We start from the raw sequence: 14,800 nt of genomic DNA, 5'->3' as shown, positions 1-14,800 counted from the left end.
TCACACCGAATGACGTAACAGTTGACCTTACGTCACTGTTACGTCCAGCTAGTAAAAAAGTGCCGTAAAAACTAGTGGCTGCCGCGCGCGTAAATTTCGACTGTGGGGTTTCTAGGCATTAGTATTAACACCATTCATTGCAGGGAAACCGCTTGGGTCAAAAAAAGGTTCGGGCAGGGAACCTTGCTTGATCTTGGCGGTGCAACGTAGTTCAGGTGCCACGTGAAGGCTAGGTAGGGTGCGTTGTTCAGGTGTCCCATAGAAAACAGGCCGTGGCATCTTTCATTTCAACCAAATAGGCTGCATTTTCAGTCGCGCCCTTTTTAAATAAGTGGTTAAAAAGTTGCCACCCGAGTTCCGTTAGGTGTCGCTAACGGGTGGCGACTGTTAAATGTTTAAATTAGGGGTTTGCGTTTTAGCTTTCTGCGGTTGCGTTGATGGGTTTCGGCTTTACCCGAAGACGCAAGCTGACACAAAACGGTGTCGGCACCAAACCTCGAAGCATAGGGAGCAGAAAAGGATCCCGTCGCATTTAGATTCCTTAAAACAGCTCAAAAAATCCCTTCTGTTTTAAAATTCACAAAAATTGTTTTTTTTTTCTAGGATTCCCCCTTTCCCCCCAAAAAAATAAGGGCGTTGTCTACGAATATTAGTTAAGGTTGCGCTGGAAAGACATCGCTCATAAAAAAAACGTGATAAAAGCAAAAAAATGACTAGAGAGTTGTTGTAATTGACTTTTATTATCTACTTCCGGAGCTATGACTGGGTTCCCTTAGACACTGGTTTTCAAGCTTACGCCAGGAATTAGCTTTTAGTTAGATTTTCGAAGTAACATTGCTTTGGAGTTAGGACTTGTCCCGGCTTTTTCACCACTCTTTTTGTCCCCGTTGTTTTAGGGTTTAGGACTCCTGAAAATGCTGGGATAAGAACACGCTTGAAAACCAGTTCATTTCGACCGTGATAGCGGCTTTTTTGCCAAAACTGCGCATTTGCTTTTTGCAAACCAAAATTTACTAGCTAGATTTAAGGCTGAGGTCCAAATAAAAAGGATCTAGAGCCTTAACCTGCCTGAGAGGCTCTCACTCGGTCATAAGCTCCACTCTCTCCTATAAATATATTACAGTGCATGATATAGCAGGTAAATTGTGTAAAAAAAAACTACCCCACAGTCGTCGTTTGCGTCGCTATTTGCTGATGCGCCTTAATGTTCAACAAATTAATTTTTAAGTTAAATTTCGATTAAAACTGTCAGTTATTTGTGAAATCGCGCGGTAGCCACGCCTTCTACTTTTTGCACCAATAGGCCTAATGTTCAGTCAGCTTTATTAAGACCAGGTGTGGTTCAGAGCCGGGTTTGTCACTTCTTGCATGAAACTTACCCGCTCAGAACCGCAAGAAAAAAACGTTCGTCAGCAACTTTTTATTTTGTGTGTTTTTTATTATGTTTGCTATTGTGTGCTCCAAACAATATCGAACTCTTCAAAGCAATGGTTGGTAATGGCTTTAGTATCTCAGCAATGTTACCACCGTATGTTAGCAAAATGTATAGTAGTGTAGCTCAAATTTACCATTTTTAAAACGTTTTTTGTTGCTGTGATGCTAAAACATTAACAATTCTTGCTTTGAAAACTCCCAAATAACCATGATGAGACGACTGGCCATGATGATTCTCCGGACAAGGTTATTCTTTATCACTTAGTTAGAAATAAAGCCTTGAAACACAGTTTTAGGGACTTGCACTTTTTTTGTTGTTGCTGACGAACCTAGGACTTGGTCAAATTTTGACCAGCGCGGCGTAATTTTACAGGTGAATTCAGCAGCTGAAGTGTTAGGACTTTAAAACTCGCACCACGGTTTTGCACCGAAAGCTTCCGTATGTTTCAAATAGGCTTCGCGCGTCGTCGCGTTTTTTTACGTCGCTTCGTCGCTAATTCTAAACTCCATTTTATTTTAAGTTTTTTTCGTGAACGATGCTTTGCACTTAATAAAATACAATAATGTCTTGCCGTCTTGTCTGCGACGATGCTTATTGCGTTTTTCTTCATTGCTTTATATCGTTCGTGTTTTCCATTTTCAGTAATGCTTTGCATTTTGTATGATGCTTTGCGTTTTTTCTCCATGCGAGTTTCTTTAAGTTTTCACTTCACTGTACGCCTATTGCGGAATTGTTACCTGCTTTAATTGTGTAATGATGCTTTTGCGCTACTAAGTCAGGTCTCCTATTTTCCTTTTCAAAGTATATTTGTGTATTGCTTGCTTTTTCGCTTGTGGTAATATGTAAGTATTAATGTTGTGTTGTTGTTGTTTATCACTCATTAATTCCCCATATTTTTTTGCAGGTCCCACTACGATAGACTGGCACCTTGCCGTGGGTGTAGTGGCTTTACACTAAGACCAGTCTGAAGCAGAAGAACCAGTAATAATAAAATTCACTTTTAACCACGCTAATGATAGTTTTTAGTGAGTTTTTAGACGAATGTTTAGGCAGTTTTAAAAGTGTTTAAGAAAATTAAAAAATGTAGCCAAAATCATTAGGATTTTTTCTGAAGGTAATAGAAATTACTAGGCAGTGTGAATGTGTTAATGCAGTAAAAATTCTGCATAGTCGGACCAATAAATGTTTTTTAAATGCAAAAATATTAATATAACTTAGAATTCGATATAACTTGAAAGTAGTGGCTTTTACACTAAAACCAGTCTGAAGCAAATTTACCCTAAATCTGTCCAATTTTTAGCTACAGTTTTTACTAAATGTTAGGAAGTAGTAAAATTAGCCTTTTAAGTTAGAATTTATTGTCTTCGGTCTAAGATAAGTGGTACTATTAGAAAGTCCATTAAAGTGATATTTTAAAACTACGTGTAAATGATAATGCAGTAAAAATTCTGCTTAGTCGCCAACCAATTAATGTTTTATAACTACATAACTTAAAATTCAATATAACTTAAATTCAATAGCGTTTTTATACCTTAATGATTATTGTGAGAGATCGGAACTAAAACGTGAGAAACCATTAAGTTAAATAAGTTTTATAGTGTAAAAATGTGTTTTCTACAAAACTGTACAAATCGAATGTGTAAAAATAACATAACTATATTACGAAGTGGTATATCAAAAGCTTCCGTTCAAAATGCGTTTTAAATAGCTGCGTTCTCGCCAAGAGTAGAACCGGCAGTTAGTTCTGCGGAATTCCGAGCTAGACAAAATAAAGCTGACCCAGAGAAAAAAAGCAGCCAGGTTACGGTTGGCTGTTTCCATTGTTCCGTCACAGTGGGCTGACGGCGACGTCGTATATTTCTTATTTCACCTCTTGTCAGTCGTTACTCGTTTTGCCTGAAGGCGTGGCTACAGGACAGTTCAGTTACGCAAGGTACACCTGTACAGCAGTTTACAGTGGCGAATTAACCGCATTTCGGCCGAAATTAGTGTTTTAGGTTGATTATATTTGCAGATTTATTTTTAGAATGTGAATTTTTGTCGATCTACAACAAGATATATTTTTCGTTTGATTTAACTGTTAGTATTAGTTTTCTAAAAGTTCATGTGCGATTAGTTAGTTAGGACAAGTTACCTGTACAGCTCTTTCCAACAGAAAATTAACTGCGTTTTCGCATGAATAGTGTTTTAGGTTAAGTATATTAGCTGGATTATTTTCTACTTTTACAAATTCTAGTAAAAACCAAGCAAATATTTTTGAAAAGTAACGATTTTCTAAAAAGTCCAAATGTGCGGTTTAGCAGCGCCAAAACTAATCGTAAACTAACATTTGAACAACCAAATTAACTGTTAAATTGCTGTCTTTGAGTAAGCAATGTTATATACCTGTATGTGCTGTAATGCCAATGTTTACAAATATAACCCCCAGTTTATAAATATTGCAGTTTTAAACATGGTCTTTGACGTTAAGCAAGCTATTATAAGGTAATTGCTGATAATTGTATGTAGTTGGTTCAGCTTACATGTAGGAATTAATGCCGCCGACAAAAAATCGTTTAATTTTGTGTTTATATTGCGATATGGATACCAAAACTATAAAACTTTTTTATACATAACCCGAGTCTTATGAAACCAACAAGAGTTATTTTGAACCCTTTATAAAAATACGAATCAATTTTTTTAAGCTCAGAACTATCTTTGCTCATTATTTTTATTTCGTTTAAAGCAGTATTTTGCTAATACGTATTACTAACAAATATTTATTAAGTTTTATTCACTAAAACAGTTGTAGGCGTGCCACTATTATACCTAGTCTTTTCAGTTTCGACATTTGATATCAGGCTTTCGACTAAACCGTTAAAAATCGTTCCGATATAAACCTCTAACGCCAATCGAGTCCTCAACACAATTGTTGAGTGCCCATTGTTATCATAACACCCACCTACTGTCTCGTCACAAATGCCACTTTAACTCGCATTGTTTGAACCCTTTGTCTGATTGTACCTGAGACGAAATTTGTACTTCATTTTTACGTCACTGTGGGCTGTAAACTTGTTTTCGCAAGTCGCATTTTTAAAGTGAAACCAATTTGGAAATCTATAAACATATTTTAATATATGTAATACCCTAAGATTACTATTTTTATGGTCATTAGAAAGATTTGTCGAGAATGTCTATTATAAATATGTCTAAATATACTTTGTTTATACGCAATGTCTGCATTTACGTTTTATTTGGGAGTATACTACAGTTATTGTTATTTCGACGTCTTTCTGACAATATTAAGCATTTCTAACACCAGATAGTTTCGACATATGCTTACCTTGCAAAAACATTTGGGCATTAAGTAAATTAACAGGTCGTTAGTGGATTGGTATCCTATAAAGAGGTGTAAATAATTGATCAATGTCTGACCATAGGATACCGTATGGCCACATTTCATTTTGGCTGAGGCTAATTGGCCATTTGGCGCCCTAACCCAAGATCTAATCCTATTACGTCACTCACATGGCGCGAAACTTAGTCCTAATTCTATATGACGTCATAATAACTGGTGCTCTAAGCAGGTCAATTATAACGCCTTTGACACGGCTGTACTGTTATACGGGTAGGTTTTCAAATATTAATGTGTATGGTTTCGAAATGGTCGCTTTGGTTAAAGCAGTCTTTTACTGATAACACGTTTTGGGCAGCTTAAAAACCTGGTAATTTTGTATGCTGTCGTTTGACTGTTTTAGGTAATTGTTAAGTTTAATTAGAAGGCGGATAGGTTTTTGGAAGTCATTTACCTCTTCGAAGAAGAAGCTAAAAACGATCTAGCTCGTCGTTTTAGCTTTCTGCAACGTAAGGTTTAAGGAAAGATGTAATTAATTTACTAATGTGTCTCTGCAAGCAAAATGAACGAAATTGAAAACTCCAATAAGGCTAAAGTGTTAAAATTTGCGTTTAAAAAGCCTCACTAGTTAAATGGCACGGTGCAACTGCTAGTGTCTGTTTTCCTAGACTGAGGCGTTTTGTGAAAGTACTTTGCATTTAGTTTCGGATTTCCGTTTTATTACATGCTGTTTAAGACACCTTAGACCAGAGGTAGACAACCTTAGTGTTATACTGTTACAGGTGAATACCACTGATGCAATGCAATGAATAGTATGTCTCCTTTTAAAAATAATATTAAATGATTTTCGAAAAAATACAGCAGGAAGTTAAGTAACTTATAGCCAGATCTTCTACAAACGAGTTTTACTGTAATTAATTGCAATCTAAACATAGCAACAATTGTTTTTGTGGCGTATCCCAAAGTTTGTATGGTGCTTGAATAAGTAATGAAATAATTTGGTGCGTCGGAGCAAAAGGTTTGCCGCCACCTGTTAGACCGACAACGCTTATTTGGACGTGTGTAATTAAGTTAAACACCGTTAAATAACCAATGAGTTGAACGTTCATGAACTACCCTGTTATCTTTTTTGACAACCAATCAAGGAGCTTGTTTAGTGATTTCATTTTGTTGAAAAGGTACAGCAGTCCAGTCTCAAGTGTATACTAGCGCTTATATCACACACTACATTGTTTATTTAGTACAACGTAGGCCACAGACAACTTGAGACGTATCCCAGGCCTGTAGAAATCTTCTCGTTAAACGGTAAAGAGAAAGGTTTAAATGACACACACACACAGTCAATAGTTCCGTCAATTACCCACTGAGCTCATTGCGACACAGATTTGCCGTCAGTTGTTGTTCCTCATTTACTAAAGTCAGGTGACTAACACCTCTTAGGGTTGGGTCATTCTTCGCTCTATTTGCTTTCTTAATTCGAGACCTGAACTCAGTGATTTTCTGGACAGAAAAAGCTGTTTCTATTTTTAGAAACTTGTGCTGTATCGAAGTTTTCGCTTAAAAATAGAATTTGCTTCATACATATCAATAGATGAAATCGCAAAACGTCGGTTTATAACTTATACAAGAAGAGCGGTTTATGTCTATAAGGTTTTCGCTTTTTATAAGTTGACAGTCGTAGTTAAAAGCTCAATCGTTTAATTCTGGGCAAACAAGGCCATTTTTTAATGCAAACCTATTGTCATTTATTGGCAGACTTTACTATTTAATTTTGCAATGCGCATAATTATGTAACATTTAAAAGTAGACAGCCTTAGTTAAATGATTTTACGTTTAATTACCTTGGACAAGATCTTTATTGCATAATGTATTTATTATTTGGCTGTTGTTAGTTGGAACTTAAATTGAACTTCTGGCTTTTACAAGGAATTATAATTTTCTGGGCAAGTTATATTTTTCTCGTAAATAAACTGAACTTAAATAATCTTCCTAATTCAGTTGATATCGGAGTATACCCGGCCACTGATCTTTAACCTGGTATACTGTAGCAAAGTGTAGGCCGGGTCAAAGCTACGATATATAACTGACAAAAGGTATACGAAGTCGAAGGGTGTACAGATTAGCTCAATATTAGATTCATTCTCTTTTTTTAGGTTTTTTTTTTAAAGACCTGGTTTTCTGTCCTTTGTTAAAACGCTCTGAATTTTTTAGGCTTTTTTTACAGTTTATTATGAGTTTTTACTTGGGTATACAGGGTTATTAATAAGTTTTTAAAGGTGCACCAACGAATAACAGTTCAAAGACACTGTACCAGGCGCTGTGTTCAACAACAGGTGGAAAGCATATTAGGCGCTGTTTTGCAAAATACGCGAATTTTAAATGTCAAAGGCAGCAGCCTGAAGGTAGCAAAGTTGCAGCAGTTAAACAAGTTATTCCTCTTCAATGTATTGAAAGGGCGCGATGAGAGCTTCGTTTACTATCTATCATTAAGTCGCCTCCGGGCTATCAAATGCCGGTGCTTACTGACAACGTGTTCGAAGATTCAGCAGCAAACAACAATTCTCTAAGTGACTTGTACAACTGGCGTTTTACCAATGTAAACAAACAGGTAGAGTCATCAATATTAGAGTGAGCTGGGAACCTCTTTCGGTTTAGCGAGGGCTTGTTTTTATCTACAATATACTGTAAGGTCCTATGGTGTGAAGTAATATTTAACGCCGAAGGATAAAGGTTTGAAGTTAGTTAGTTTGAGGTAACTCAGTTTTTAACATTTTAAAGCAGCAGGAATGAGTTTGTTTGTTGTTACATGTTCAAAAAATAGTTGTTTTAGGTTTATGATATTAAGGTAGTTCTGGAGTATTGGTCATTTTGGAGTCGTTATTGTGCGTAAATGACTTATTGATTTGTGCATGATGGGTTGCATGGTATTGTTAGATGTTTAACGAACTAGGGTTTTTTGTTACGTTTTCTCGATTTAGTTTACATTACCACAGCAATTTATTTGAGCAATGTCCTTTTTGTTTGAAACCTAAAAAATGCAGAAAACTACAAAATCGTTTGGATATGTGGGTTTTTTTTAAACACAGCACTTTGCACAAAAGTTTATCCATCAATTGGCACAGCAATGCAGTAGCTTTCGGATATGTTTTACATAAGTGCTGTACACTAAAGTGCAATGTCGACTTTTAAACTCCGATTACTTTTCAAGCGAATCGCTTTCCACCTAATTGAGTAACAATGCGGTGCTTTTATTACGTCATAATGCTGTCACGTAACAATTTAATTAAATGAAGCGATATTTACGACGCTGAGTTTACAATAATACCGTGTAATGTTCTTACCGACGATGAAAGCCAATTAGAGCATAGGTTGTATTTGTTTTTATAACTTTATTCCGTTAAGTACTGGTCACTTTTTAGAGCTGTTAAACTAGGCATGTTGGTGTTTGGTATTTCCTTTTTACACATATTTCGTGTTTAATGAGGTATGTCCAATTAATCGGATCGGAGCCGATACCCGATAATACCAAGTGTTAGTATCGGTACTTGTCCCATACTCTGGTGGTATCGTTGCCGATCCGATACCAAATTAATATATAGGTATTTTAACTAAGATTTGTTATCAAACGCGCAACAATTCTATCTTTGATATTTTTGGCATTAGTAACTTAACAGCAGAAAGTATATGAACCTCTTAACTAGCAAATTTTAACCTAATAACCTAAAAAACTACTATTAAACGTTTTAATTTCGTCTTTTTTGTTTGGTTGAGCTTAGAAATGACGTGATTTGGTATCATATCGGTTTGCGCTACTTTTTGTCTATATAGCGGATATCGGCATCGGAACAAAACGTATTGGATATCCCTAGTTTTCAGTAACGAAACCCAATTAAACATCGATCGAATCGACCAACATGTCATGTACAAACTGTGGCGTAAAAGCGATTAATTACGATGTGGTTTACCGAACTATATATATCCTGGAAAATGTCACTCTGACTGACACTATATTTTAGTATCTACTTTTATATGTTTTATATTAGCTTTTAATAGCAAAATCAACTCTACCACTTCCAAAATCAATTCTACCACTGTTCTTTTGAGTGTACACAACAAAACATAACGCAGCATTTTCAAGCCTGGCATTTAAATTCAATGGCGCGCATTTTTTGTTTATTCGCCCTTATGTCGTCACACAAGGGCTCTCAACGCACGTGACTGCCAGTTATTTTCCTTCTTATCGAACCAGTCTTGTTTGAATGCGGCCAATATAGAGCGGGGATATGTATTTACATTCCCGGCTGATTAATGTGTAACTAGCACTAAAGTAAGATAGCTAAAGCCTTAGGCCAGCAGTTAAATATGGGCCAGTTGGAATTTGAAGCTTTCCTGTGCGATAAAATTGGAAAGGAAGTTAAATTTGTGGATTACTGATCAGACGTTATGGCTGCACCAAGTAAAATCAGTTCAACACTACAAGTTTAGCAGTTAGTTTATTTTGGTTATGGGACAGCTTAGTTTTATTTTTGGTTATGGGACAGCTTAGTTTTACATGTAAGGGTATAAAATGTTGTTTCTGTGCGAAAATAAAACCAGGTGGATAGTTAACCGGTGGAAATTGGTCACCCTGATATCCAGTAAAGTAATCCAGTCAGTCTTTTCACACAAATAATGGAACAAATATAAGAACAAAATCAGTTTGTTTAGATAAAAAAGCATGGATGGTTAACTCAGTACTACAGGCCGCATGAACTAAAAAATGCATGAAGTTTATTTAATTTCAAATTAAACTTTTCTGGATGTGCTTTTTTTAAATTGACATTTTTTTTTCAATTGAAAGTTGTTTTTTTATTGCTAAGCACCACAAGACATAAATCGACACACGTATTGTGAAAGCACATGTAAGTCTGTGTTGTACGTTCATAGAATTCCTAAAACATTACACAATTTTTCAGTTACGCGCGGTTCAGTCGCAGTCTCCAAACAGGATGTTTTAAACTTGAAACGAAAGGCAAATCTACGCTGTGCGACTTTATTTCGATTTCGATCTTAACATTTTGACATACACGTCAATACAATCTAGGGCGTCTTAACTCTCCTGTTGGGATTTATCGATCTTTGTGGTTACATTGTTGTGTTGTTAATAGTGCTTTGCTTAGTTGTAGGATTGTATAGCTCGCATTGTTGAACAAATGCTAGTTCAGTGTTTCAGGGTTGGTATAGAATCAAGATTTCCACAGTGTCTAAAAATCAAAACTCGCCCGGATGAAATAACACTCACCTAATCGTTTTTTTCCGATAATATAACCTGCCTGGAATTTCGGTGATATACATACATACATAGTCCTTGTACAGCCGGCTCCAATTGTTTACCGGACTATGTAAATGCGTGGGACTTTTTATCACGTGTGATACGTTTGTAAGCGATTTATTCAATAGTTGGCCATCTCACTCTGTGGCGTTTTACATAATATGCCGCAAATAGAGTCCAGTTTGCTATGAAACGGTAAAAGTGATAAAAAGTTCATGAACCCCTGGTTTAAGCGTATAGATGCGTAGCATTAGGACTAGAGCGTTGATTGTTGTTTGACCAGTCAAAGTTGTGTTAAGTTTCTCAAGTGAAAACTTGACTTGCTTTGTGTAGTCAACTTCACACCATAAAGAGATAAATTTACAAATAAACTTTGAACTTTGTTTATAGTAGAATTCATTTATCATTCTTGCATTTGGCTGAATGAAATACGGTATTCTGTGGCAGGGCTGAACAAAACCGAACATGTTAACCGGGGAAAAATAATTACTGGGTTAAAGCAGTGGTTCTCAACCGCGGTGCCGCGGCGCCCTGGTGTGCCGTTTCTAATGCAAGGGTGCTGATAGATATTTTGAGAATTTTAAGAATCTGATTCTTGCTCAATTGGTAAGCTTCTCTACGATTATAGACCATTATATCAAATTACATTTTAATGTTTAAAGTTAATTGGTTGTTCCAGTTCTATTTATAGTAACATTTCAGTAAAATACTTAACGAAAATTCCAGTTGAGGTGGCAAATATCCATTTATTATTTTTGAAGGGGTGCCGTAAGCCATAAAAGGTTGAGAATTACCGGGTTAGAGCATAGTGCAGAGTTACGCGAACTGTTGCTAAACTCTACTCAGTTTGTTTTTCTTACTTCTCAGATAAGCCACCATATGTTTCAACACCACTTAGCCTCATATATTTTAAAGATAAGTGCAGCACTTGCAGCGACAACTACTAATTTGGTGATCCCTCGTGTTTGTGGTTTGCAAGTCTAATTTTGCCCACTCCTGGCAATGACATACTGCAATGGCACGGTAAAACTGAATTACGTAATGCTTGAGTTTCTAAATTGAGACTTTTCTTGGTGAAATCAGCTCCAGATGGTTTGCTATGCTCGGGCTCTATTTGCTTTTACGGTTAGCTCTTAACTTTATTGGCCTTTTCCGCCTACATGAATTGAAATGCAATGACGTAACCTCAAAATATTCCTTTTGAGATGTCTTAAGCAATTTCAAGCATGGCACATCAAAATGGGAGGAATTTTCCGCTTTGACACCAGAAAACTTATTATAAAGAGCATTGTGCACTGTGACGTCACACAGCAGCTTTCAATTATCCGTCGCGTACGTAACAATCGCACTTGTTGCCTGTCAATAACACACCCGCGGCGCGCGTTATCCCTCCAAATTTCACTCGCCCGTCCATTTTCGCGAATATCACACTGCTTTGTGACGTGCGGTGATGTCATAAAGGCACCATTGTGATGTCGCAATGTGGCAATTTCGCGGCAACCTGTGGGTGGTAAAAATTGTTTTCGATTCCGTTCTTCTCAGTTCCGCAAAAAGATAACAAATGTGATTCTCTGGGGTTGGTTTGTTGTGCTTGCTTTTAGGCTTTATGCCAGTAATTCCCAAACTGTGTGCCGCGGCACACTCGTGTGCCTAAAGAAATTGTCCAGTGTGCCTCGAAACTTTTGTAGTTTCGGAAAAGAGAGTCGTTCTATTGCCAATAGGCGGCATACACGCAAGCATTTTAGACTCAAATACGCACTATTCATTACAAATTATTAATTTTGAGACAGTTACATATATATAGTTTGTCGTGTGTTAAGGGCGATTGTAAAATTACTTTATCGTTGTTCTGTTAAAAGTGTGTCGCGAAATAGTTAAGATTTTTTTAGTCCCCCGCAGGCAAAAAAAGTTGGGAACCACTGCTTTATGCTTAACATCAGATATCTAAAGCTTTTTTCATGGGGTGCCAGATAAATGTAAGGCCTGAAATCACAGGCGGAATACAATTTTTTTGTCGAACTTTATTAACTTGGTTATCGTTAAACGAAGCAAATACAAAACCTATTCAATATAAAAACTCTAGTAAACCTAAATTGTGTATGAGCTATAAAAAAAAAAAATTCATCAAAATATAGTTTGGAATCGCATCCGACAACAGTTTAACTGTACTTGACTTATTAAAGAAAATATGCCACTTAATTAAAGAAATATGCCACTGGTTATTGGCCCGGTGAACCGTTGCTTCGTGATTCCTGGTCAACACAAAGATATGCGCAAAGCCATGGTTATTAAGTTAAATTTATATTAAAGTTTAGATAAAAATCGTATATCATCACATTTGCTCAAAGTGATTTTGGGAACAAAAAGCAACGCTAGGCAAGTTTAGATAATTAAAAGCTTCCATATATTTTTGTTTGGACAAACTTCTAGCAAAGGGCATTGCACACAAAACGAGTCTTTCTGTTTTTACAAGATTTTCCAGTAAAACAATCCCTAAACCACAAGGTACCGAAACCCCAAAAAGCCTAATTAAAAAAGTTTTGCTTAAAATTGAATTAAAAGTCGTTTTTTGAGATGTTACTTAAATAAAAGGGGGTTAAAAAATAAAAAATAAAAATTACCATTAATAACAAAAATATTTTTACTTTTTACAGGAGAATTTAGGCAAAATACCACCGCCTCCTTAGCTTTTGTACCTTAACAGCAAAAAATAAACATTCAATCCAAAACCATGTCTACAACAAACCCGTCTACACCCACAACAGCAAATGGAAGCACAACAACAGCTGCATCTTCAAGTGTTCCTCTCGAGATCATAATCCCAGTGGTTGTTGGTGGAGTCCTCCTGATAGTTGCCATCGGGGTCATTATCTTCTGCGTTTGTAGAGTCAAGAAACGACGAGCGTTCGAGGGTAAGTACAGCCCATCTGGCAACGAGGAAAAAGGCGGGGTCCGCATGAACGATATGATGAACGTTATCCAACCACCGCCACCGGAGAGGCTGATCTGATCGCTGGCGCGTTTGCCGAAGCTTCGCGAAGTTTTACGAAGACCCGCGAAGATTTCCGAAGTGATTTGAAGCTTTCCGAAAATTCGCGAAGTTTTTCGAAGACTCGCGTAGATTTTTGAAGCGATTTGACGCTTTCCGAAGATTCCCGAAGTTTTCCGAAGACTCGCGAAGATTTGGAAATCATTTCAATCTTTCCGAAGATTCGCCAAGTCAGGCAAAGGTTTTAAATCCATTTTCGAAGAGACGCGAAGTTTGGCGAATTTTTTCAAAGCTGGCGCGAAGTTTTCCGAACATTTCCGAATCAGACGCGATGTTTTGCGAACATATCCGAACAAGCGACAAGTTTTGCGAAGCAGCTCGAACAAATGCGAAGGCTCCTTTCGTTAACTTTTCGATGGCACTTTCAACCGTAAACGGGCTAAAGCGATAGGCCAGGACACAATCCGAGGTTTTGCGAAACTTTGCGAAGTTTTACGAAATTATGCGAAGTTATGCGATGTTTTACGAATTGTTCCGAAATTGTTCAGAGCTTATATTAGACGTAAAACACAAACTATAAGATGCTGTTTGATTGTAGAAAATTGTTTTTAATTCCTTCTATTTCCCTTTCTTTGCATTTGTACTTTTAGTAAATGAAAATCTTGTTTTATTTTTCACCAAACATTATTTTTGTTTGAAAAAGTGTTTTATTTTCTTAAATTTTGTGTTGGCCTCAGCCTATTGTGGTGCCTATAATCGTGAAAGACATTTATATACAGTAAAAAATAATTAATTTTAACATTGTCGCCTTTATAGAATTTTTTGGGGTTTTAAACACACGCGATTTTTTGATGCAAAACAAAGGCACTATTTAAAAAATGTAGTTTGTTTCCACTTTTCGTTTGCAATTACTTTAAAAAACAAATATTTTCGTCAGGCAAACAATGTTGTGTAGGTTGATTAACTTTATCAAACTTTTGGGACTGTTTTAGATCTTTAAGTAATAGATCTTATAATAATTAACCTATAGAGCTTTGTCGTTCAAAAACAATCTCTATTTTAATTTTTAAGATCAAACTAAACCGTCGATTCTTTGAAAAACAATTTCCGATCCATTTTTTGTCAATGTGTTGAATTTTCATCGTCTTTTACTTCTATGCAATTCGTTTCTTTTTTATTCTTCGATTTTTCCGTTCGTTTGTACCTAACCCCTTGTTACGTCATAGCACTCACTCACCCATTGTTCTTTTTACCGATACGATTGTGACGTCATTATGCGCTTTGTTTGAAAACTTTCAAATGTTAGTGCCTTGCAAAATGAGTGAAATGATCAAATATTTTTTGTTCTGAACAATTTCTGGTTGTTTCTGCACAATTTCAAGTTGAATTTTACAGTAATTTCAAATTTTGTCTGTTGCGATTTTTTGCAGGTATAATTTCATGTTTAAACTTATTTTTAATAAGATCGTCAATTTTTATGCTGCATTTAACAAACTTTCTGCCATTTTTTTTTACAAATTACGGTACAAATATGATAACTGTGTACAAAAAAATTTGGGTGTGCTATAAATTAAACAGGTCAGCTGTAGTATGCATCAAACGAACGTTTAAAAAATACATTGTAAGCTTGTTTTGTTCATGGTGAATTTTGTATTAAAGCACCAATATTTTAATGATTTCGTTATTCCATGCATTTTACTTTTTCGCACAATATATATTGATATCAATGTC

General features: G+C 36.2%; 1 protein-coding gene across 1 annotated transcript; it reads left to right on the top strand.

The window, feature by feature from the left end:
* The first annotated feature begins 12,739 nt into the window (after positions 1–12,739).
* LOC146135271 (uncharacterized) lies at positions 12,740–14,800 on the top strand. Its single transcript, XM_083395527.1, has one exon. The coding sequence runs from the start codon at positions 12,812–12,814 to the stop codon at positions 13,088–13,090; it is 279 nt and encodes a 92-aa protein (XP_083251653.1). The 5' UTR covers positions 12,740–12,811; the 3' UTR covers positions 13,091–14,800.

Source organism: Ascidiella aspersa, chromosome 8, assembly GCF_963924565.1.
Source record: "Ascidiella aspersa chromosome 8, kaAscAspe10.2, whole genome shotgun sequence".
Classification (NCBI taxonomy): domain Eukaryota; kingdom Metazoa; phylum Chordata; class Ascidiacea; order Phlebobranchia; family Ascidiidae; genus Ascidiella; species Ascidiella aspersa.
Note: the sequence above shows the minus strand (reverse complement) of the source record. Positions and strands in the feature narration are given on the sequence as shown.